This window comes from Corvus hawaiiensis, chromosome 6 (assembly GCF_020740725.1).
Source record: "Corvus hawaiiensis isolate bCorHaw1 chromosome 6, bCorHaw1.pri.cur, whole genome shotgun sequence".
NCBI classification, from domain to species: Eukaryota; Metazoa; Chordata; class Aves; order Passeriformes; family Corvidae; genus Corvus; species Corvus hawaiiensis.
Window position 1 is genome coordinate 24,161,061 of NC_063218.1, and position 23,191 is coordinate 24,184,251.

Here is a 23,191-nt window from a genome sequence, read left to right on the forward strand (position 1 = left end):
CGGTGTTCAGCTGTCCCTCGCGAAGGGGTCGAGGCACCAACACCGGCCGCCGAATTCCCGCGGGAGGGCGCGGGCGGCAGGCAGGGAGGGCACGAGCGTTCGTCCCGGCAGCCCGGCCCGCCACGCGCCTTCCCGCCCGCGGGGGGCGCTGCCGCCCCACACGGCCCCGGCGGGACGGGCTCGTGCCAGGGGGGAGCTCGTGCCGTCCCGCCCACGCCCGCCGGCGGCGACAGCGCCGGCCCCGCCATCGGGAGCCGTGCCGCCGATGGCTGCGCGCCGGGAGCGGTGTCGGGGCCCGGCGGGAGAGACGCCCGTTCCCGCGGAGGCCGCACGGCGCGCGCCCGCCACGCGCAACTCCCGCGACGGGCGGCGCGTCACGTGGGCGAGCTGTGACGCGGCACGCGAGGCCGGCGGGATGCGGCGCCGCGAGCGGCCGGTGAGCGCGCGCAGCCGGCGGGGGCGGGGGGAGGGGCGCGGCAGCGTCCGCGCGCTGCCATGGACACCGCGCGCCCGCCGCTCCCCCCCCCCGCCCGGTGCCAACGGCGCCGGGATCGGGAGCGCGCGCGGGGCGGCCGCCGTCCCGCCGCTCCCGGGCTGGGTGAGCCCCCCCGAGCCGTCCTCGCTCCCGGCGCCCCGGGAGGGCGCTCCGCTGGGTGCGAGGCCGGGCAGGCGGCGGGAGACACGCGAAAGCTGCGCCGGCGTCTCCGTTACTCCTGGGAGCGGGCGGGAGGACGCTCCGTCCCGGTCAAGTGACAGCGCGGGCCGGCCGGTGAGGAGGGACGGGCGTTTCTGCGGGTGTTCCTGCCGAGCGCCACCGGTGCCGACTCCGGGAAGAGCCGCGGAGTCCCGGGCCGCGCTCCCCGCCGCCGGCGGGGCACAGGGAGGACCGGAGGCTTTTGCCGGGGGAGAGGAAAGGAAGGTAGGGAAGGTTTTTAGGCGCGTTCAGGGCGAGGGTTTAGCTCGCAGCTGTGGGAAATGGAGCAAGGCAGGACGCGCTGGCGCCGGGATGTGCGGCAGGGACAGAGCCGACAGCCCCAGCGGCGGCGGGGTCGAGCGGGGCCCTGAGGCGCCGTCTCCAGGGCATTCCCGGGGAGCGGCTGCGGGAGTCAGCACCGGAGCCGTCCCATCCTGGCATGGAAGCAAAGCCCTCAGCGCCCCAAAGCTGTGCGCACCCAAGGTCGGTTTTCCAGGAATACCAGTTGTCCCAGGAAAAGGTGCCGTTAGATCCCCCCCAGGTGTGCGCCTTCGCGGCTCTGAAGGGGTGCCCGCACCGCAGGAAGGAAGTGCAGCCGTCTCCTGGAAAAGATGCCTTGGTCTAATTAAAGAGTAGAATTGAAAACCCACTTGGCCAGAAATGTGAATAAATAAATAGTGTGTATTTGGAGCCTCAGTACGGGGGAAGAAAGATTAAAACTTCTGATAACGCATGTTTGTGAGTTGGTTCTACTTTTTGTCCCTGCGGTTTAAAGCTCTAGAGTCAGAATTTTACTGAAAATGTATGTGCGCAAAGAATACTGTGCCATTATTTTTATGTAAATACTGGGAAATTCTGCCATTGAATTCAGTTATTCCTTCTATTGTGTCCTCTAAACAGTGTACTTTTAAGAAGCTTAAATTTTTGTCACAACAATCCAAGAAAGCTATTTTTTTCAATAGATAAAAATAAGTCCAGAAAAAGTGTAATAACTTTTTTTTTTTCTGGAAAAAAAAGAAAGGTTGAAAAGTACTTACTTAGCCATGAGTGTTAAGTGTTAAAGCTCTCATCTGGGAGATGGATCTTGTGACCACAAGAGCTGCTCATCTGGAAAATAGATTTTGTTACTCTTTTAGCACAGGGGACTTTCCATTCTGAATGATTTTTGGTGTGCTTCAGCATGGAAGAACAATATTAATTTATGTAATTATGTAATTTTGCTTGTTTCCTAAAATATTTGCTTATCTCTTTATGTATCATTACTATTTATAATTAGTTTTGAATATTTTTGTGTATCCCCAAATATTTCCCAATATTATGTTAGGAAACAGAATGGAAATTCTTGTGTATCTTAGGTAAACTGCTTTTCCCTCCCCTCAGACCACATTCCCTTTTACAGGGAGATGCTTCTGTTGTGTGGTTAGTGTTTTGCATGTTATTTTGTCAGAAATAGTCAAGTATTGAATATTTCTTGTCTTGAAAACAGAGATACCAGTGTTTCTGTGTATGGTGAACTCCAAGTAAGGTTGTGTTTTGCTGTCTTAAGGTTAATTGTTATTATGGTATTGTTTTACTTCTGTTGTTTAAGGAGAGTTTGGTTGTGGTGTGTTGGGGTTTTTTTTCTTCCTATTCATGCTTTCAGTCTTGGAAGTCTCTATGCAACATCCCAGTACTTTTGGGTCATAGGGTTTGTGTAGCTCCCAAATTTTTATATTGGAGGTAGTGCAGCTTTTTCATTTAGTACATAAAATCTGCTGTATACAGATGACATCTGCATGTGTTCCTCTGTGTTGGGAAATGAGTGTTCTGTCCTGTTTAGCTGGCTCAGGCCTCAGGGATGTTGAGGTCACCTGTAGCATTTGTGTAAATGTTTTACTAACTTGAACTCAGTTAACTTTCAACTTCGTGAAATTCATCCTGCGTGGTTGTATGAGCATGTTTCACTGCTTGTATTGAGCAATGATAAGCTCAAATTTGAATAAAGCAACTCAATTGATGTTCGGTGTGCCTTCATGACCTTATAACTTGCCTGATACATAGTCCACTCCTTTTAGCTGACAGCAAAGGTGAAGAAGTGCAGACAGTGTCTCTTGCCGTGGTGCTCTGAAGGTGGTTTTCATTAGGAACCTCTGGAGTGGAACAGCTGTTGCTTCCATCCTGCTTCAGGTGTGTGCCTACCATGTTCATAATCAATGCTGATTATTGCTGCTCATTTTGAAAGACAGTAACTGAGCCTACTGATGGGGATCTGTAAGTTTTACCTTGCTGAACTGCTTGATTGCATTAATGAGCTTGTGCTCGAGTTACAATTACCTGCTTTCTCTTTTCTGTTTGTTGTTCATTTTCTCCACCCTCTTGTATTCTGATACCAGCTAGGACTTTTAAATTGTTTGAGAGGAAGTGTTTTGAAAATGTTTTTCCTTCTCAGTAACTTATCTCTTGTCTATCTCTACCCTAAATTTTTTTCCGTACTTTTTTTTCTTTTTGCTTCTGTCTTTCCAAATTCTTTTTCTATTGCCATTTCTGTTATGCTCTGCTGATTTCTCTCACTTGTCTCTGATTTCTTGCTCTCATCTATTTTCATTCTTCTTGTGGACATTGTTTTGCTAGTGTACTTGATTGAATGGACTTCACCATTCATTGAAGAGGTTCAGTGTGCTTTTTTCGTTCTTAACGAGGGAGAAGAAAAATAAAATTCCAAGGTGATTGGTTGTGAGTTTATTGTTTCGTTGGGGTTTTATTTGTCCTTAGAAGTATAAAAGTGGAAAGAAAAAAAGTCAGGGGAAATGTAAAAAACAGAAAGTGTGAAATAGTGGTGGATATCTGAAAAGGATAGAGAAGAGAAACTTTGTGAGGGAGTTTCATGGGAGGCAAAGGTTCTTGTAGGTCTGGCAAGAAAAGTATGAGTTAATGATGGCAGTTGCTCAGATATTTTCGGATCATCTGAGATTCTGAGGCTTACATAAGTGTCACATGTGCTGTTTGTAATAGGACTCTGGAGTTTGTTCTTAAGGCAGGTGCTTGGGTTGTATTTGTGATAGTTCATCAAACAAAATCCTTACATTGCGTGAGAATAAGAACACCTCTTCGAACCTGCTGGAAGGTGGCTCTCACTAATGCCCCCCCTCCCCCCTTCCTCCTTATGTTCTGTAAAAACAGTGCAGCTGTTTGGATTTTCAGTAGCCCTCCTTGCTGTGATGAAGCAAACCTGGGTAATGCCAGCTGCATCTTAGTACAAATCCATAGCTACAAAACTGCCAAACTGCTGGGCACTTCTCATCAACTCTCTTCAGGAGAGGGCTTTGTTACAGAACCAGGTATTTACTCCTTTCAACATAAAATGTGGATACTTTAGAAATTACTGCAATTGGAGTTGATCTGTCACAGACAGTGGCCAGGGCTGTTGTCTGCCAGTGGAATTGTGGTCAGTTCTTTTCAAGAGTGTGCTTCTAAAGCAGAGAGGATCAGGAGTCTGTGTTTCTTTCTGCCTGCATCTCTCTGCATTTGTGTGGAACAGGAGGATAAAAATAAAGGTCACAGCAGACAGGTGAGGTTACCCATCTGCAGTGGGCTGTGCACTTTGTTGGGCCTAGACATAGCAGAATGCTGGAGTGAGTTAGATGCCCAAGGAATGTGACATTTTTTGCTGAGAATGGGTAAAAGTTAATCTCACTAGGGACAAAGGTGAAGGATGGAAATAGTAAGTGTCTTACAAGGGCTGAATCTGGGATAAAAGGTAGTGGAGTATAAGTGAGCTCTTTGGGTGTGGGAGAAAGGTGTGTGGAAATAGAGGCTGTAGCAGGCTCACATAGAAAGGAGAGGGTTTAGGAATGAATAAATGTAGGATAGAGACAGGAAGTAAATATTTCAAGAGAATGAACATGGTGGAGCTGGGCAGATTGCTAAAAGACAGTCAAATGTAAGAGCAAGCTGTGGGTGAGGGTCTTGGGCAGAGCTGATGAACAGCCATATAAAGTAGAACATTCAGTGCTGTGGGTGGAGGGATGTGTTACCATGTGTCTGGAAAGTGATAAAGAGCTGTTTGCACCTTCTGTATGCTGAGTGTTCTGTGTGTAGGTTGGTGCAGGCAATACTGCGTATGGTGGGACATCTGGCCACATGCTCTTTTCTGCTGTTAAAGATGCCTATATTTTCTCCTCCTTTTTGCCTGGGCACCCCATAATTTTTGTCCCCACGTCTTTTATTAGCATTTCTTAGGAAAAAATACATGCAAAGAGATGGGTCTTAAAGGGGAGATGCAGTTGTATCTTGATGTCCAATACTGTGTAACACAGCTTTGGGCCTTTGGCCTGGGAAAGTGTTAGAAGCTGTGTAAGCAACCTGAGTGTTCAGGGCAACTGCTTTAGGTTTGTGAGGATGTGTGGGTTTTGCTAGCAGGTTTTTTTGTTGTTGTTGTTTGTAATTCTAAAAATAAAAACCAAACCAAAAATACATAAAAATAAAATATGAAAAAATACTGAGAGGCAGAGCCCAGGTGCACTTCAGTTCAGCCCCTCTTGAGCAGCACAAGCTTTTCTCGGAGATGGAGATGGTGCTGGAAGGATATGCCTTCATTCTCTCTGTGTGCTAATCTCTCCCAGCAGCTGTTCTTAGCCTGAGATGAAATTCTCTTTGTTTGTGACTCTGAATAACACTTGTGTTCTGCCACAGCATCTCAAGTGTGTAAATGTTAGAGTAAAGTGGTTCTGCCCAGAGTTCCCCTCTGGCGATGCTTCTTTTCAGATAATATTTGGGCTTTTGGGAGGTTCTGGGGACTCTGAGTGTTGAAAATCTGCAGGACAGATAAGAGAAGGAAATAGTCTAAAAGTCAAAACTAGAAATACTGGAAAGCAAACCACTTTGTCTCTTCTGTGCTTGGGAAATGGAGAAACCTTTACTCTGAAAGAACAAATCAGTTAGATGTAGTTGTAGCACTAAGTGCAATAAAACAACTCTTTTTGGTTGGAGTGTTGAAAAGCACCTAAAGGGAGAATATATGTGTACAGAATTATTTATTTATTTTCTTTTTTTGACAGAGTTTTAAAGGAGAGAGCTCTTGGTAATTTCCATTCCTGCTTTTTTTTTCTCTCTTCAGGACCTTCTGCAGCTCTGTGATTGCTGATACATGCTTGACAGCCTCAAAGGGTCCTGGCAAGATGGCATCTTCTAGACTTCCCATCCTTATAGCATTGGCATTTTCCTCTTTGCCTTTTGTTCTTTCACATTCAAACAGGGTAATGTGGTTTCAGGATTTCTTTCCACCTAATGTGTGCCCTATAAATGCCAAAGCAAATACTTTTTATGGCATCATGTTTGATGCAGGAAGCACTGGAACCCGTATTCATATTTACACCTTTGTGCAGAAGAGCCCAGGTAAGACCCCCATGTACATTGACTTAGGTTTCAACTTCTCAAAACAGTTTTGTTTTTTGCCAGCTCAGCATTTGAGGGGAGCTGAAGATTTCTACAGTTTGTCTTTCAAATGGTCCTCCTGCAGGTGTTTATTGTCCATTTGTCTTGGTGTTTTGCTGTGTAAATATCTTTTCTGTAGGTCTTTTGAGTCTGAGATACAATTCTGGGTATACTGGAGAGTTCTGAATTTTCAAACATTTTCATCTCTGCAACTGTTTAAAAGGAATATCTCACTGAGATGAAAAGATACTTATGCTATTTTTGTCAGGTTGCATGTTAGCTTAAATTTTCACAAGAGATACTTGAATTCTGCATATGTTTGTCACATGTTGTAGCAAACTAAAATCAGTAAATTAGAGCGTTATTAAGTACTGAAGGTCTGAGCCATTTCCAGGAGAGCTGTGTTCAGATGCACCACACTCCAGTGTATCTGCTGCTCACATGGTGCAGAGGTGCCCGGTTTTGGCTGCACATGCGACAGGATTCAGGGGGATGAATTAGCTTGGGTACAGTGAGCCAGCAGGTTTGCAAAGGTTAAAGGCTGGTTGCTTGGACTTATGTGTCACATAGTACTGATGTGTCTTTGCATGACTTCATCCATTGTTTGGAAGGACTGGTACAAGGTCCAGTTCTGTTGGACTCAGCCTGGCTTGTAATACCTGATACTCAGGGATAGCTTCTACACCCAGGCTGCTCTGGGAGCAGTGGTCAAACTTGTTTGGCTTCTCAGCCAAGTACTTGAGCACAGTCAAGTCTTTTCTGTCTTTGTGAGTTGGATGAATCACCTAAGGATAATTGGGAGTTGATTGTGTGTCTTAATCTGCACTAATATTTCACAATTAGCTTGGGGACAGAAAGGGAAAGAATTTTTATTAAGAATAGGCAACAGTTATGTTGCATTGTTGTAACTTACTATAGGTCACAAATGCTAAATGAAGATAATTTTAATTATAACAACATGTTATTCGTAAATTGTTTGTGAACTTAGTGGATACAAGGGCAACGTTCTGCTAAATATGTTCCTGAAGTGAAGGAGCAAGACTTATTTTAGGAGGGGAATAATCTTGTTTGCAAGGGGAATCAAGGATAGTCACTTTACAGGAGTTGAGGGCAGCCTTTCTTTTAAAGAAAAAGATTTGAGTTGTTGACTGTATCATGTAATGTTTTGTTTGTGCAGAAAACCTTCCAGAGTTGGAAGGGGAAATCTTTGAGTCTGTGAAGCCAGGTCTGTCTGCATATGCTGATCAGCCTGAAAAGGTAATACTATCCTTCATTCCCTGGGAGTTGGTCTTGCTGTTAATATCACTTAGATTCCACCAAGCAGTTCAAGTATTATTGGTTGCCATCGCAAAAAGTCAAGAAGAAATGTAAAAGTTCTACCACTGTGTCTCTAAACCTGTTCCTCTACTTTTGTGAGTTAATTTTACACAGCGAAATAGGAGCTTGGTGTTCTACATATTTCGTCAGTGGAACAGTGACTTAATTAATTGCTTAAATGTTTATATAACTAGACTATACGCCTTTGAGAATTTCAAAGACAAAGTGATTTTTGTCTCCAGCAGCATCAATGTTTATTTCCCCTACAGCTACCCCAAATATGAGTAAATGCATACTCTGTCTCATTTACAAATAATTTTCTCAGTTCTGAAGTAAGCTGCCATTATCCAGCCACCCTGCACTGACAGGAAGCTCTTTCACAAACTAAAGGAGGTGCCAGAGAAATGATAGATTAGATACGCTATCTTGTGTGCTTTAGCAGCCTTGAAGTTGGGGGGGGGGGGGGTAACATAATGGGGGTTTCAGGTTTCGCATTTTGCTCAGTTGGATTCCATACTACAGGAATTTGAGTGTGACACTTTATGGAAGAGTGAATGGATTTTTGATTTTTAAAAAATTTTAATAAGATCACCTATGATTTCAGTAAACATTATTTGTTGGATAGGAGAGGAGAACTCACCCCAAAAGAAATTTCTAGGCATTTCACAGGAGAATGTTTATTGCTAGTGCCAAACTGTAATTGTTAGAGCAGTGAAAATAATTGAGAGCCAGCAGTGATGTCTGTACCTTGTGTGGTAACCATTGCACAGCTGGCATTTTAATTACAATATTTGATATGGACACAGTTGGAATTCTTATGTTGCATTTAGGGAAATCTACAGGTACTTCCCTTTGCCTTGGTAGCCTCAGTCAGTAATTGCACCATTTAGTTTCATCATACTGCAAGATATTTAGGTTTGTCAGGTAATTGGTTCCCTCACCTCCCTCCATCCTTTCCAAAAAATACCTTCTGCAAACAATGGTACTTATCTTCCCTAAAATTTATGAATAAACCTTTCCTTCCAATGCAGACATTCTCTTTAATGTTCTAACGAGATGTCTAGCATGGTTTTTGTACTTATCTTGGGTGTGGGTATCTTCTGCTATTGAATACTGTTTTCACAAGTTTTGAGGAGAAACTGAGAGGCCTATTCTCTGATGGCCTGTAGGAGGAAAGTGTAAGAAAAATGAATTTTTCCTTTCAGGGTGCTGAAACTGTCAAAAAATTGCTGGACATGGCCATAGATGCAGTGCCACCTCATCTCTGGAAGAAGACCCCAGTAGTGTTAAAAGCCACGGCTGGACTTCGCTTGCTGTCAGAGGAGAAAGCTCAGGCTCTGCTTTCAGAGGTAGTACTAAGTTGTTGTGGATGCACTTGTATTGTTCTCCCTGTTTCATCTTTCTTTTTTGTCATTCAGTTCTCTATTTTGTTTAGCTAAGAGAATGTCATCTATGAAAAGAGACTGTAATCCCATGATAGCATGAAACTCACAGAATGTCTTGTCTGTTCCTGAAATCCTCTGTCTTGCTGTGGTGGAAGGCATGGAGAGAGACCTACAAAACTTTTTTTCTTTCTTTCCTAGTCTCTACACACACTTGTCTTATTTTCTACTGCTGTGTAAAACAAAACTTTGTCACCCTCAGAGCACCTCAGAGCAGAACAAGACTTTGAAGACCAAGAAATCTAAACACTATTTCTTCCCTCAGGTGAAAGAAGTCTTTGAGGAATCACCATTTCTTGTTCCAGAGGACAGTGTTGGCATCATGGACGGATCTCATGAAGGTATGTTTTAGGAGAAGTAAAAGGTAAAAGCAAAGAGAAACGGGAAAAAGAGAGGTATCTTAGGAACATGAGAGGGAAAGAGAAATGGTCCCTAAACTAAGGGGAAAAAAATAAAAGGTTTCTTGCCCTGTTTGAAACAATGCAATCCTGCCCTTCCAAGGTGGTGTTTGTTACTTGGTCAGCTGTTAGGCTACAAACACAGATACACAAAGAGATTTTGCATGCTTTGGAACAAAACCTTGTCTCAACAATAAGTATTCAGGCTGATGCAGGCTGACCAGCTGAAGCCTGCTCTTGGGAAATAGTGCTAAAAAGATTGTGTAGCCTCTGAAAGGCTACATGACAATATATAGCAAGCTGGGAAGCTTATGGAAAGTGCCTTGTAAGTTCTGCAATATCAGAATTAAAAATAACCTGTTATGATTAGCTCATCAATTTTCAATCTAAAATTGGAAGGATTGTGACTATTAGAGGACAATGAAGGATAATTGGCAAGTATCAAAAATAGATAAGTAAATTATAATTTTTAAAATACTCTCTTGGGAAAAATACAGCTAGTAAAGTAGCAAGGAAGTACTGTAAGATACAAGAAAAGGTAAAATATGTTGTAGGTTTGGAATGAACAATGATTTTGCAGTGCAGAAAAAAACACTCTAACATTCTGGCTACATATCCAGACATACTGCCTTGGAGAATAGGCAAGTAATAATCATCTGTGTGGATGCCTGATGAAAAGAGCCATCCTGTCATGTTATGTTCAGTTCAGAACACTTCCTTATGGCAGATAAATTGCCCATTTGGAAAGTGTTGAAGGAAACCAAGAAGAATTATCACAGTGCTTAAACAACTAATAAATTGAGGAAGATTAAAGACCAAAATCTGTCCACGTGGGCCGAGAGAAAAGGAGAAGTATCATAAAGTCTTCAAGTATTTGATAAGTATGGTGCAGTGTGTAGTTTGTCACTAGGATTAATGGGTGAATTGTACAGTCAGGAGAACTGTTGTATTGACAGGGGGCAGGACCAATGAGGCATAGTAGAGCACAGGGTAGCTTGCCAAGTTTATTTAAAATCCCTACCTCTTCTACTGTCATATGTTTGCCGGTGTTTGGGTGAGAATCATGCCAGTGTCAAGCAAGCCACTGGAGTCAAAGGAACTGTTTGCATTTTACTGGTTGCTGCTCTGTCTATAGTGTAATTATAGAAACCTCAAGATTAAAACACAGAGTGGTGTGAATGCAGTTTTCAGATTAGGAATTGAAATGCTGGACTGCAAAAATGGGCCCAAGGAAGCTTGTGCATTGTGTCATCTTATTACTTCTTTGTATGTTGCTTGGATAATAGATATGATTTGTGCATGCTGGAGTTGCATGGATATTACTAAGTCCTACCTATTCCAACTCATGAGGCTTGTGTGAATGACTAATGCATAATAAAATTTAATTATGAGTTTGAAATAGTCTCTGAAGTCTGGGGTGGTTAGATTAAGTTTGTAATGACTTCCAGGTAAATAAATAACATGTGGAGGGCTGGTAACAGTGGGCAGGAGATTATGGGAGTATTCAGTGGTGACTTTTTTTTTGTTTTTTTCATTCTTCGCAGGAATTTTAGCCTGGATCACTGTGAACTTTTTGACAGGTAGTTAATTCTGTGTAACTACTCTCTAAGCTTGAACTCGAGTCTCTTCTGTGGAGGTGATCACCCTAAGTTCCTCTGCCTTGGCCATGCTTTTCCTCCCCACTCTGTGACCAGTGCTAAAGCAGTGGATTGTCTTGGGCAGACTGTGTTCCAGAGTCTGTAGTAAGAAGGAGACATCTGAACCACTAAGGTGCCAGAATTTACACAGGGCTGGGAGGCACTGGCAAGCTGGTTTCTCTAACGTATTGGAGAGTGGTACTGCTGATGTGTGGGAAACAAGGGCTTGCAGTGTTCTTCATCCCAGTGTGAGCTGTGCCACTACAATGGTGTTGCAGGGCATGGTGCCTTAGCACTACGGGCCCTAAGAGCTTCTGGGAATGCAATCTAGTGATAAGAAAATCAGCGCTCTGGGAGATACGTGACCAAGCAAAAAAGCTGCTCTGGATGATTTGGCGCTTACTGCACTTCCTCCCCCACTGCTTTTTAACAGCTGTATGATGGTTACAAAATTTGTGTACTCTCCCTGAGAGCCTTCTGCAGGAAATACTTTGTCTCTTACTTTCATCTTTTGCTTGATACCTAGAGATTTATCTGCTTTTGTCTCTTTGGAAGAGAGATTGGAATCAAGGAAGAAAGTCTATGAATCTTTCCATAATACCTTCTGTTTGCCTATCTGCTCTCTCTGAGGTTTTTTCTTTAGAGGGCAGCTCCTGTATTGCTGTGATACTGTGATTACCTGGTGGCTGCCTGAACATCCACACAGTGTCTGCATTTTAGCATTTGTGAACTTGGGGCTGTTCTGAGCATGGTATTGTTTGCAGGGCAGCTGTCTGGCCAGAACCAGCAAACTGTTGGGACTCTGGACTTGGGAGGAGCCTCAACCCAAATCACATTCCTGCCGCGGTTTGAGGTGAGGAGTGGTTAAAAGTGCGTGGGTTGGGACTGCAAGGCTGGTGGAGAGACCTGAGCACGGCTGCATCCTGTCATATCGCTTTGTCATCAGTGGCACAAGCAGAACATCTGTGGTTTACAGAACATCTGTATTTCTGTTCCCTTTGAGATCAGTGTTGGCTGATAGGCACTTGCAAACAAAGGAGCCTGAAAAACGAGGAAATAAAAAGAAAACAAATGAGTAAAACCAAAACGACACAGCTTTTGTTTTCTAGACTCAGGCTGGGAAAGCCTTATTAATATTGATATGACTGTGTATTCAACAAATGTAGAACATTTCTAGGCAGTATTCTTGAATATTAGAAGAAATGTAGGGGCTGTTCTATCTTTTATTTTTCTTCCCCATTCCAGTCTGATAACAGATCTTCACTAAGTTTTGGAGGGCGGGAGTGTTGTATGGGGTAAATGTCTTTAATAGTAGCGCAGTCAGTTCTCTGTTTTCTTATCAATTTCTTCTCATTCCTTCTGAGAACTCCCCTCTCTGTTCCTCAGACATCTCTGCTGGATTTTTTAGTAGTTCTATAGCTCTTTAGAAACGGTTTGAACTGGGACCCAAGTCTGCAGTTTGCATGAGAAAATTACATGAGTAATGGAAAGGCACTATAGCATTCTGGACCTTCATGTTGCTCTTTCTGAAGGAATAATTTCTTTAACATTTTTTGTTCATAGAACTTGAGCTTCTCAAAGGATGTTTGGTGACCACGAAACACATGGCTTTCACATCAGGATATTTTAATTCTGCAGTCGTGTGTTATGTTGAAACATGACATACAACCTTATCCTGTTCAGCAAAACGTCAAGTATACGCTGGGTTTGTCCTCTGTTTTGTGTTGATAACACCTGCTGAAGTGGGCACTGGACCAACAGGAAAGGGTGTTGCATGTCAGGGTTTCGGAGAATAAATAGAACTGTGTAATAGGCTGAGCTGCAATTTAGGATTAAAATTTCCCCTTCGAGCCTTGCAGTAAAAAGCCTTGAGTGTTTGCTGCTGACCAGGACTAATGGTGTGAATTTGTAGGGCAGTGTGGAGTCAAAGTTCATGTTGCCTGCTTGTGTACTATGTCTGCTTCTCCCCTGTGTTGTCAAGTTCAAATAAATAAGCTCAGCATGTTTTTGGGAGTTTTTCCCATCTGACAGAATTGGCGGGTATGCCTCCCTTTGATTTGCAGTGGGGATTTTTCCTTCCTGCAGTCTGAGGCAGACACATGTTTGCTCTTGTATTAGTTTTGAAGAAAATACTGTAATAGTAAGAGATTCATTAATTAAATATGAATTACAAGCAAGTAGAGAACATATAATGATAACTGCATGGAGCTGATTTTAGTTTCATGGCATTATTGGCAAAGTTAAAAGCAACTGAAAAATAATCATAATAATTATGAAATTGTCTGTCTGGTGTCTGCCTCCTTTTTGTGAAAGTAGGGCATGAAAAAAGACAATTGTTTTCCCCAAACTAAATTTTTTTTAGGATCTCTCCTTTTAAAAAGTTTTTGTGATGTAAGGTTTAGAAACAGAACTCAAAATATGGCAGAGTCTGTGTGTATGAGGCCAAGGATGTGACTGTCATTTCAGTGATAATCAGTTTGAGACCCAAAACAAATTTTGATATGTATTTGGTCAGGAGAAGCTCAAACTGAGTACTGCCACATTCCTTTCAGCTTTGAGCAGGCTTCTGGCTTGGACTCTAGAAAAAATAACCCAGATCTGGATCTCCTTACTTGAATGGTAACTACAGGACTGTGCAGCTTCAATTCTTTCGGAGATTCTGCTGCTTGGCCCAGAATAACAGTGTCTGATGGAAGTGCACAGAGCCAAGAAGGGATGGGAGAATGAGGCCATGAGGAGCGACAGAAACTGGGATTCAGAGTTTGGGGACTGGACATGAAGAAACAGTAAATGGTCGCTAAAGTGGTTCAGCCTTACAAGAGTGCGAGTTAGTCTGTCAAGAAGATAGGTCAGGGTACCAGTGGGATGGAGGTGTGCACAGAAGGAAGACTGTGAGAGGGAGAAAACTCGAGGTGGTGAGACAAGAGGCTAATTTAGGTGAAGCAGCCCTAAGACTGGGAGTGAGTGGTCACAGTGTTTCCTTGAGTACTGGCAAGACATTTGACATGGTGAAAATGGGGCCTTATACTTTGTATTTTTAATTCTTCTGAGTACCTCAGTTTAGGTGCCTAGTGTGACTTGCAAAAGTTCATAGCACTTCTAGTGCAGCTGATTTTTTTGGGGACTCTGTACATGTAGAGTAGCATGTAAGTACTCTAGAAAAATTCAGGTTGCCTGAATTAGGAAATGTTTTCATCCTGATCTGTTGTGCTTCCCTGTTATACATTGAAGTAACACAAAGATGCATATAAATAAATCAGTGTTAAAAGCTGCAGATGTTACAGCAGTGGCACCATTGAAAAACTGTTCTTTGTTTTCAAAGCAGATCAGATGAGTGTGCAGTAAACTCTATGGGTATATCTGTGATATTACATTAAAATTGGTGATTCTTTATTGCATAATATAAACTAAAATATTTTTTTCTTAACTTTTAGGAAACTCTGAAGGAAACCCCTGGGGATTTTCTTACCTCATTTGAAATGTTTAATAGCACCTACAAGCTCTACACCCACAGGTGAGGAGAAAAAGATTACTATTTCTGCTGGGGAAAGTCTTTTTTTGCAGCCCCTGAGCTAACATCCTGGTACCAGCAGCACAGATCATGACATTTTTACTACTTACCTGCATGTAACAGTAGAAGTGGAACATGGCATTAGTTGGCTGGAAACATTCCAGATTTATGGTTAATGTCACTACAATGGAATATTAGGCAGTCTGTCAAACGAAGAGAAAGCATTATGAGTCCATATTTAAGGAGAAGAATTCTTATTACTGGATTCAAGCCAAATATTCTGAAACAAGCAGAAAGGTAGATGTTGTGCCAGTAGTCAGAACTAAGCATGATCAGAGATTTGGAAGGAGGACTTGCCTGAGACTTTTTCCTTAGTGGAGTGAACATTACCATCTCAGTCAGTTATAGAATCTGTTTACTTGACAGCAGAGCTGGTCTAATAGTCATCCTCTCCTAGTCCTTACATTTGCTGATACAATGAGTGCTGTAGTCATCCATACAGTCTATTAGATCACCTAAAATAATTGGGATTGAAAAATCATCTCCTAAAAATTGAGAGAGAGCTGGAGGTTAGTTTAACTCTGAATATTTTGCAGACATTTAAAATTACATGACAAAAGTGGTAAGTGGCCAGAGGTGGGAATGAAAGGGTCAACAGGATTTTAATCTGTGTTGCTACAATGTGTGATGACATTCCCATAACATTGTTCACATTCTAGCTTATAATGAATGTAGCAGTTACTTGTGGAGTCAAACAGGTGAATTTCACATAAAGCCACAGTTCCCTTTTAGTGGGAGGTTCTGCACTCTGCCCTAAGAGCACATAGTCTTGTGTGTGTTACATAAGAGTGGCTGCCCTATTCCTTATGCACTCAGCACATACCTTCTTTCTCCCTTGTAAATGCACCTTGGTGGTGCATTTTTGCTTTTCATGATCATCTTGCATAAATACCACATCAGTTCTAACCACTTTCTGCAGTTTTAGATTTACCTATTTTACAACCCCTTGTATTTCTTGGGTTTGTGTCACTGTTTTGGCCCTTCGGGTTGTTCTGGCAAAGGGAACTCTGTTTTAGAGAGGGGAGCCTTGTGGGAAACAGAGGAAGGAAATTTGGTTTGGGTGTTCCAGGACTTAGGAAGAGGGGTATGGGTAAAGCATACCAGATGTGCAGGAATTAAGACTATAATGTCTGTCTTTGATGTTCACAGCTATTTGGGGTTTGGACTAAAAGCTGCAAGACTGGCAACTCTTGGAGCTTTGAATATGGAAGGTATGTTCATATGATAAAACATTCAAGATTTTTGAAGAGATGCTTAGACTTCTTTGTGTCAGCAGGCCATTTCCTGTGTGTCTTCACTTCTGTATCTTGTACTTTTCTATGTTTCTGATGGTATATATTTGTCTGAAAATAGCTACCACTTGTTAAGGAGTTGTCTTGTGAGACAGCTGCTTTTCCCTATTTTTAAGTTCAGCCAGCAGTGACACCTGAGTGCAAATTCCAGAAATGCACATGTGGGAACATACAAACACCATGGCCAGCCACAAACACAGCTTTACAAGCATCCACAGAAACATAAAACAGCATGAATAGATCCTTTTCCTGAGGGTTGCTGCTTAGGCTGAACCCTCTTCGTAGGCCCCTCTGGGATCTGCCTGGCCTGTGGTGTTCCCCAGAGCTGTTGTGTGCACCACCTAGTCTAGATGGAAGCCCACAAGCACATCACATGCTCTCGCTCACTAACCTGAGTGCATACTCACATTCCTGAGTCTTTCCAGTCTCTCACCCAGAGCTTGGGCCTTTTGTCTAGTCTGGCCAGAACATGGGGTCTTTCCACCTTCTGGATTCTTACTTGACAGCTAGCTGGACTTGTGATAATTACTGGAGTGTACTCAAATCAAAAATAGTTGGGAATAGTGATTAAGAAGAAGATAGGACAGACTGCAGTGATTGGTCACGAGGCTCACACAGAAAAGCACGCTGACCAGCTGCCTGCGTACTTGTGCTTGTCTTCTTTTATAGTCCCCTCTGGTTTGCCATACTTGCACTTCACTGATCCCTTGATTCCCCCCTTTCCCAGCCTTTGAGCCTTTCCCTAACCATCACATGGTAAATTTTGCTGTCCCACAGTCTGCCTCAAGCATTCTGTTAGAAGTTTGCTTTTTATGTGAGACCTGTGTGCGGCAATAATCATGTTCTCAGTTACAGTATTTCTGGTCAAACCCTTCAAAGGTACATTCCGTGGATCCTGTAGTGGCCATTGATCTCCGCCTTAGGAGTTCGTCTTCATTGCTCAGTTGCTGTTTAGGTTATCTGCTGTCATTAGGATTCGTGTATCTGTGTGTTTATTACCTAATTTCTTGTCTTCTGGGGGGGAAGAACCATTATCCAGATATCCTTGTATCATTTATCTCATTAAGAAATGACAAGGCCAGCTGCTCTGCTGTTTGCAGGACAAAACGGACACAGCTTTTCCAGACTTGAGACAGGTCCTTAATTCGTAATCAGTTAGTGCCACATCCATCAGTTCAGATTTTTGTACTTTTTCTTAAAGACTTTTTATTAAAGATCTTTCAGCCTTTTCTGGTTCTGCATATTGATCAATATCTGTGTTAAATTCTGTGCGTTCTGACTCTTCTCTGCTCTCATTCCAGTTGTGGATGGACAAATGTTCCACAGTTCTTGTTTGCCGAGGCAGTTGGAGGCAGAGTGGCACTTTGGGGGAGTGAAATACCGGTATGGTGGCAACAAAGAAGGTAAATTGAGGAGACTTGTTTCTTTTACAATAAATCTTATCTCCAGAATCTGAGTTTTTCCTTGTCAAATATTTCACCAGTTAATTGATGATGATTGGGATACGAAGGATACCTGCCCACTTGTAGAGGTTGACTTCTGAGAAATCCAAATTAAAATTTGAAGCTGTAAGAGTAGCTGACCTGTACCCTGTCCTCTGACTGTGAGCTCTTACTACAAGTTATACCTTTTATAGGAAATGTTAAGAATTACTTGTGCAAATAAGGCAGGTTTTTCTCAAGCTTTGAGCAAAGTGCACAAATTCTGTCTGTGTTAGGGTACAAACATTTCGGCCTACCAGTTAATCTCACTTGTGGAACTATTTCTTAAGAGTTCGTCTGCATAGAGAGGGTGAGTCTGCTACCATCATAGGCTTGAACAGATCAGGGAACATGAGAGCTGAGTTGCAGATTTGGTGTGTGTGGAGTGGGTTGGTAAAATTACGGTGTGATAGGGAGGGAAAGCAAGGTTTTATCTAACAGGTGGCAGCAAATGTAGAAGATTCTGCTGACTACAGAACACGTCAATGGGAGTTTTGTCTGATATGGAAGTAGTTTGCGTGGTGTTTCTTTCAGACACAGCGGTGATCTGCTCTAACCAGTTCTATTTGATGATGGTGTTCTAGAGTCCTTGCCTGCGTGCAGGTGCCATGTTGGATTACAGAAGGGATATCTAAGCTCTCCTTCTGATGCTTTAATCTCTGCTTCTTTCATTTTTCCTCCTGTTGCCACTATTTCTTCCATCTCATGCATATGCTCTTTGGCTCACCCCATCTGTGTTTTTCCTGACAGGAGAAACAGGATTCAAGCCTTGCTACTTAGAAGTACTCAAGGTTGTCAAAGGGAAACTTCACCAACCAGATGAGATTCGTGGAAGTTCCTTCTATGCTTTCTCCTATTACTATGATCGAGCAGCTGACACGAACCTAATCGGTAAATTTGGGATAATCTACTATGTGTCAACCAGCAGGCAGACAGAGGAACCCTGGAGGCTGGAACCATGGAGAGGAGAGGAAAGGAATGTTATTGAGAAAGAGGAGATACACAAAATGCCTCAAGGGAATGACATTTATCTGTCACTACAGTTTGGTGTTCAGAGTTCAGCACATGAAACATGCTCAGGGCTTCAGTTACGCCTGCAGCTCTGACTTCTGTTCCAAAGAGGTCTCACTCCTAGTGCAGCATCACTGAGTTGCACTCTAGGGTCAACTGAGATAAAGAACTCAGATGCTATCAGGTCTATGACGACGTTTTCTCACATCTTTTTCAGATTATGAACAAGGAGGTGTTTTGGAAGTGAGAGATTTTGAAAGAAAAGCCAAAGAAGGTAATTGTCATGATTTGGGAAACCGGTTTGGACAAGAAATAACAGAAATATGAATGTGTAGGCAGTACATAATGTGAGTTTGACTGGGAAGAAAAGCAAATTTATTTAATCTTTATTTTGCTTACACCTGTCATGTTGCTTTTATTAGTCAAAACCTCTAACTGATGCAGAAGACAATACTGATAGAGCAGTGAGGGGTTGGTGGCTTTACAGCTCTGTTGAGGAGAAGGAGATAGTTTGTGTCAGTACAAAAGAAAGTGAATTTGCTGTATCAAGAGCTCCTTCTGTCAAACTGCAGCTCTCTGAGTCTAAGAGAGCGCTGACTTCTGTAAGTCTGTCACCTTAAATCTTATTTAATCTCTAACAAAATGGAGGGAGAGAGTAAAGGATTTTTAAGTCAGACGGCCTCTTCTGCTTTCCTTTACCTCCCTGTCTTTTTTCCTGAATGCTTGTTCTGGTTTTGTACCTCCTGTGGATAAAGAGCTCCCATCTTGCCTGGCTACTGATGTCTAAAAGCAAGTTACCTCTGAACTGTGATCATTCTTGTGAGAATTAGTAGACGTTATTTTTCAGCAGAAGATACTTAATTACGTAGTTCAGGACTGACTTTTTTTTCTAAAATAAGATCTAAATTTTAATGATTTTTCAGTTAAATTTAATCTCCCTGGAAACTTGGATGATTTTGAATAGGGCGATTAGGCTCTAAAGTTTGAGTGTGGGTTGGTTGTTATTTTTTCCCTGGATAGAAAGAGATTTTATTTCCAAAGTCATGGCTAAGACATTACCTAACATTATCAAACCACTTACTTAGCTTTCAGGAGCATCAGGAGATCAATTCTGTGATCCTGAATTAATTCTTCTCTACCTCCTTTCAATAGTAGAAGCATGCTGCTCATCTTTTCTTAGAAGGAAGTGAACTCCGCTCTTGCTGCCGGTAGAACAGGGCAGTAACAGTAGGTCTAGAAAATGATGCTTAGTGTAAATACATTTCCCAGTCACTGTCACCCTGACTATGGAACCTTGATTAGCTGCAGCAAGGGAGCGGTTGGTTGGGCAATGGCTTCTTCCATTTCCTTGGATATGTGTGGTTGGAGAAAATAAAGTAAACTGCCATCCTGGAAGGTGGAATCCATTGCTGGAGCCATCCATGGAGAATAGATGAGGAAAACAAGTGATGTTATGTTCCTGAAAAATAAGTAGCCTACCAACACCCTGCTAGTTATCAGTTGAGCAGAGGTTCTTCAAAAGAGCTGTGTGGATTATGTTACTGTAATAAGAGATGTACTTATGACGGAGTCAAGAGAAGCTGGATGTACTATATGGTTTATTCTCCAACATTGTAGAACAGCTCTGTAGCATGTACCACGTGTCATATATACCCACTAATAGAAGAGGGTGGCTTGTTTTAGTAAGCTTTGGCTTGAGTTCAGTTCAAATGTACAATGTGGATTAAAGCTCTTACTTTGCTGAGATCCCCTTTTTTTTCTTTTGTCCTTTTCTAGTCTGTGATAACATGGAGAGGTACAACTCAGCCAGTCCTTTCCTCTGCATGGATCTCACTTACATCACTGCTTTATTAAAGGAAGGTTTTGGATTTAGGGACAACACAGTCTTACAGGTGAGCAAAAGCAGTTAAATCCGTCAATCAACATGCAGTAGTTCATTTTTCTGGCTAATTATCTACTGAATCTTTCCAGATTTGTAACATGTGGTTGCTGTCATTTGTGCAACATACAAATCTAGAGAACTGTCAGGAACAACTTGTTTTTCTTCCTTTATAGTTGACAAAAAAAGTAAACAACATAGAGACAAGCTGGACTTTGGGTGCTACTTTTTACCTGCTGCAGTCTCTGGGGATGACCTATTGACCTGTGATGCTGCTGTGGACTTCAGCATTTCTGAAAGGGTGAGAAAGTAAATTGCAATCTCCGGGTATGTTGTTCAGCTGGGACTGGTCACAGAGCAGAACATGGACCAAAGATACACGACTGATCTTTATCCCGGATTGGCATTTTGCCTAATGAGAGTTGCCACAGTATGATTTATAACTGTGATTGCCATAAATGATCCAGAATCTGCCTTAAGAAAGTCAAAAGGTCTAAACTCCAGCAGAGGATACGCAAGGGGCTCAAAACCAGCTTTCACCAGCAAGTTTGTTAGAAGCACAGAGTTCCTGGATGTGGTGGCAGACAACAGACACGTGACTCCCCTACCCCCTTCTATTTAAACATACATAACTTAAGTTTGCTTGTGAGATGTTAAATACAAAAAATAAAAATAGCATCAACAGTCATTCAGAGAAAAGTGAACAACTCTGGCTGCTGCCAACCTCAGTGTTCCAAGAATCCAGCTGCTAGCTTAGCTAATACATGGCACAAATATTCCAGTGTTTCAAGAAAGGCCTGCTATAAGTACACTTTGGGCATGATTTTGGGAAAGGTGTTGGCTAAAACATAGTAATTTACCAAGCCTTTTGTTTTTAGGCAGTAGTCATTTCCTAAGCAGAATGTGTGCCTGACTGTGTTTCAGCTTTGCTGCCCTTCACAAGTCTGTGCAGCTACACTGTACATCCAACTACGACTTGATAAATTTATTCATTTAGCATGTAGTCATAACACATAGCTGTGCTGGCACAACGAGGCAGCAGTGCCAGCTACTGAAACTCAACTGCCAGAAGATGTGCTTGTCACATTCCACCCACAAGGGGATTGCAGTCAGATGAAATGGCTGATCTGACAGCTCACTTTGCTTTGAGAGCCAGTTCTGTTTCTCTGCTCTCAGCAAGGCACTCCACGGTCTTCTTCCCTCTGCTGCTGGTGCTCCTCAGGTTCTTGGGTGAACTGATTCAGGACACCAAACTTGGGGTGGTGCTCACTCAAAAGTCTAGTGCTATCCCAAGGGAAGCAGGCACGGCACAGCACAGGGAGACCTGCTGGGCCATCGAGCTGTCCAAGCACCACAGCCCATTTTGTTGGAGTGAGCTCTAAGGTGTGATTTCCCATTTGAAACCCATCCATTGCCCTAAGTAAGAACAGCTGTAGAGACTTTTTCCACCCCATGAAGTAATTGGCAGCTTGCTACTGTCCTCTCTTCCCCAAGGAATGTATAAGGTACAGGTGAATTTACCCATCACAACAAAGAGGTATTACTCGTGTGACTAACAGAAACTTTAATCCACTGATCTCTTGAGATGAATACTTTCCTGTTGGGCAGTTGCAGTTACCTGTTTGCTCTAAAACACCTTTCCTGCTTCTGTCAAACCAAAGACTACCCTCACACTCCCTTCTCTGCAAACTGGATTTGAAAATAATTGGTAATTCCCAGCAAGGGGAGGAACTAGTGCACTCATGTCTTCAATGGTCTTGCCAAACAGTTTGGAGACTTAGAAATCTGCCTGTGAACATTAGTCCTTTTCTTCTAGTTAGCAGTGCAAGTTTTCCTGTGGCTGATTAAGCTACCCCTTCTCATATCTCAGGTTTTACAGCACAAGGGTGCAAGGCATGCTTTTGGTCTGCAGAACAAGGTGACTGCAAATGCATTTCATTTTGTCTTCAGTGAACACTTTTGTATTCTCAAAAAACATGAAGTAGGATGCAGTGGTTACTGGCCAGGCTGCATTATCCTGAGAACGAGCTAATTTAATAATCCAAAAGTCATCTTTCAGTCTGAGCCAGTGCTATGACAAACTCCTGGATCTTGAGGCTAAGAGCTGTCAGCAGTGAGGCTGTGTTTTGAAGAGGAAGGGTAGGTGGGATGCTCTACCTAAGGGAGAAGCAGCAGCAGCATTATCTGCCCCCCTGAACACACACTAACCCTGAGGAGTGCTCGAGAGCTGGGTTTTGTCTGAAGCAAGGAGGGGCTAGAAGGGTACCATGCAGAGGAAGATGTTTTTTCTGCATTCTTTTCCTCAGAGACTGGTACTACAAATGCTAGGGGGGAGCATCTGCTTCCCAATACCAAAGTTGAATTTAATCTGAATGCTCAGGGCCTTCATTTGTCAGTGGCACAATTCATTAACTGAAGCAAAACTGCTGCTATTACTGGCATGATCCTTCAGTTATGGGAGAAACAAAAACTCTGTTAAAAAGTTAAGTTTTGCAAGAAATTGCAGAATTGAGCCCCTGCTGTTTACATCTGAACTACCCAAGTGGGTGGGGGGATCTGGACAACCCAGTCAAGTCCTCACACTTACCCTAGTGCAATGACATTATTTATTAGCTAAAGTAAAGAGTAAGCAGCCTTTTAAGAGAAGAGCTCTACTTGCCATCCTGATTTTTATCTCTTCCTTTGTAATGTCTTTTAGCCAGCCACTAACAGGAACTGCCTAATATGAGTGACTACAGAAGCACAAGTCATGGCTTTCAGTTCAGAACTCATTCTTTCTGATGTTAATTTCTGATACTGGTCAACCATATGTGTAAATCTGGCCCATGGACAGTGCTTTAATTTTGTGAGTGGCAAGTGTCTAATGCGAGAAAGGCTGGTGTTTGGAACCTAAGACAGAATATCTTGAATTGTCTGTTTTAGTAATTAAAGCATTTTTAACAATATTCAAGATGTTGTGGTATTGTTTTCTTTCTCAGATATTATTGTTGCTTTGTATCTTTTCCATGGAGCCTTTAAGACTAGCCAGTTCCACGAGAAACACCATTATTAAATAAA

The 23,191-nt window shown here is 42.7% G+C and overlaps 1 protein-coding gene across 4 annotated transcripts; it reads left to right on the top strand.

Moving 5' to 3' along the window:
* The first annotated feature begins 353 nt into the window (after positions 1-353).
* Positions 354-23,079, top strand: ENTPD5 (ectonucleoside triphosphate diphosphohydrolase 5 (inactive)). 4 transcript variants are annotated; one of them, XM_048308304.1, is made up of 16 exons: positions 539-919; positions 2,749-2,860; positions 5,790-6,067; positions 7,284-7,363; positions 8,629-8,772; positions 9,131-9,206; positions 10,808-10,843; positions 11,665-11,753; positions 14,335-14,414; positions 15,621-15,682; positions 17,065-17,166; positions 17,995-18,135; positions 18,473-18,529; positions 20,032-20,147; positions 20,311-20,435; positions 22,833-23,079. In XM_048308304.1, exons 3-15 carry the CDS (start codon positions 5,851-5,853, stop codon positions 20,395-20,397), a joined length of 1,287 nt encoding a protein of 428 aa, XP_048164261.1. In that variant the 5' UTR covers positions 539-919; positions 2,749-2,860; positions 5,790-5,850; the 3' UTR covers positions 20,398-20,435; positions 22,833-23,079. The 4 variants fall into 4 exon arrangements, with proteins under 4 accessions (XP_048164260.1, XP_048164261.1, XP_048164258.1 ...); XM_048308303.1 differs by lacking the exon at positions 539-919 and adding an exon at positions 354-436 and having other exon boundaries at positions 20,311-23,079; XM_048308301.1 differs by having other exon boundaries at positions 20,311-23,079.
* The last annotated feature ends 112 nt before the right edge of the window (positions 23,080-23,191 follow it).

Coding starts and splice junctions, on each gene's coding strand:
- ENTPD5 (XM_048308303.1), top strand. CDS start 5,851: ATGGCATCTTCTAGACTTCCCATCCTTATAGCATTGGCATTTTCCTCT. Junction 9,207..10,807: donor CATGGACGGATCTCATGAAG/GTATGTTTTAGG, acceptor CATTCTTCGCAG/GAATTTTAGCCTGGATCACT. Junction 20,148..20,310: donor GGGACAACACAGTCTTACAG/GTGAGCAAAAGC, acceptor CTTCCTTTATAG/TTGACAAAAAAAGTAAACAA.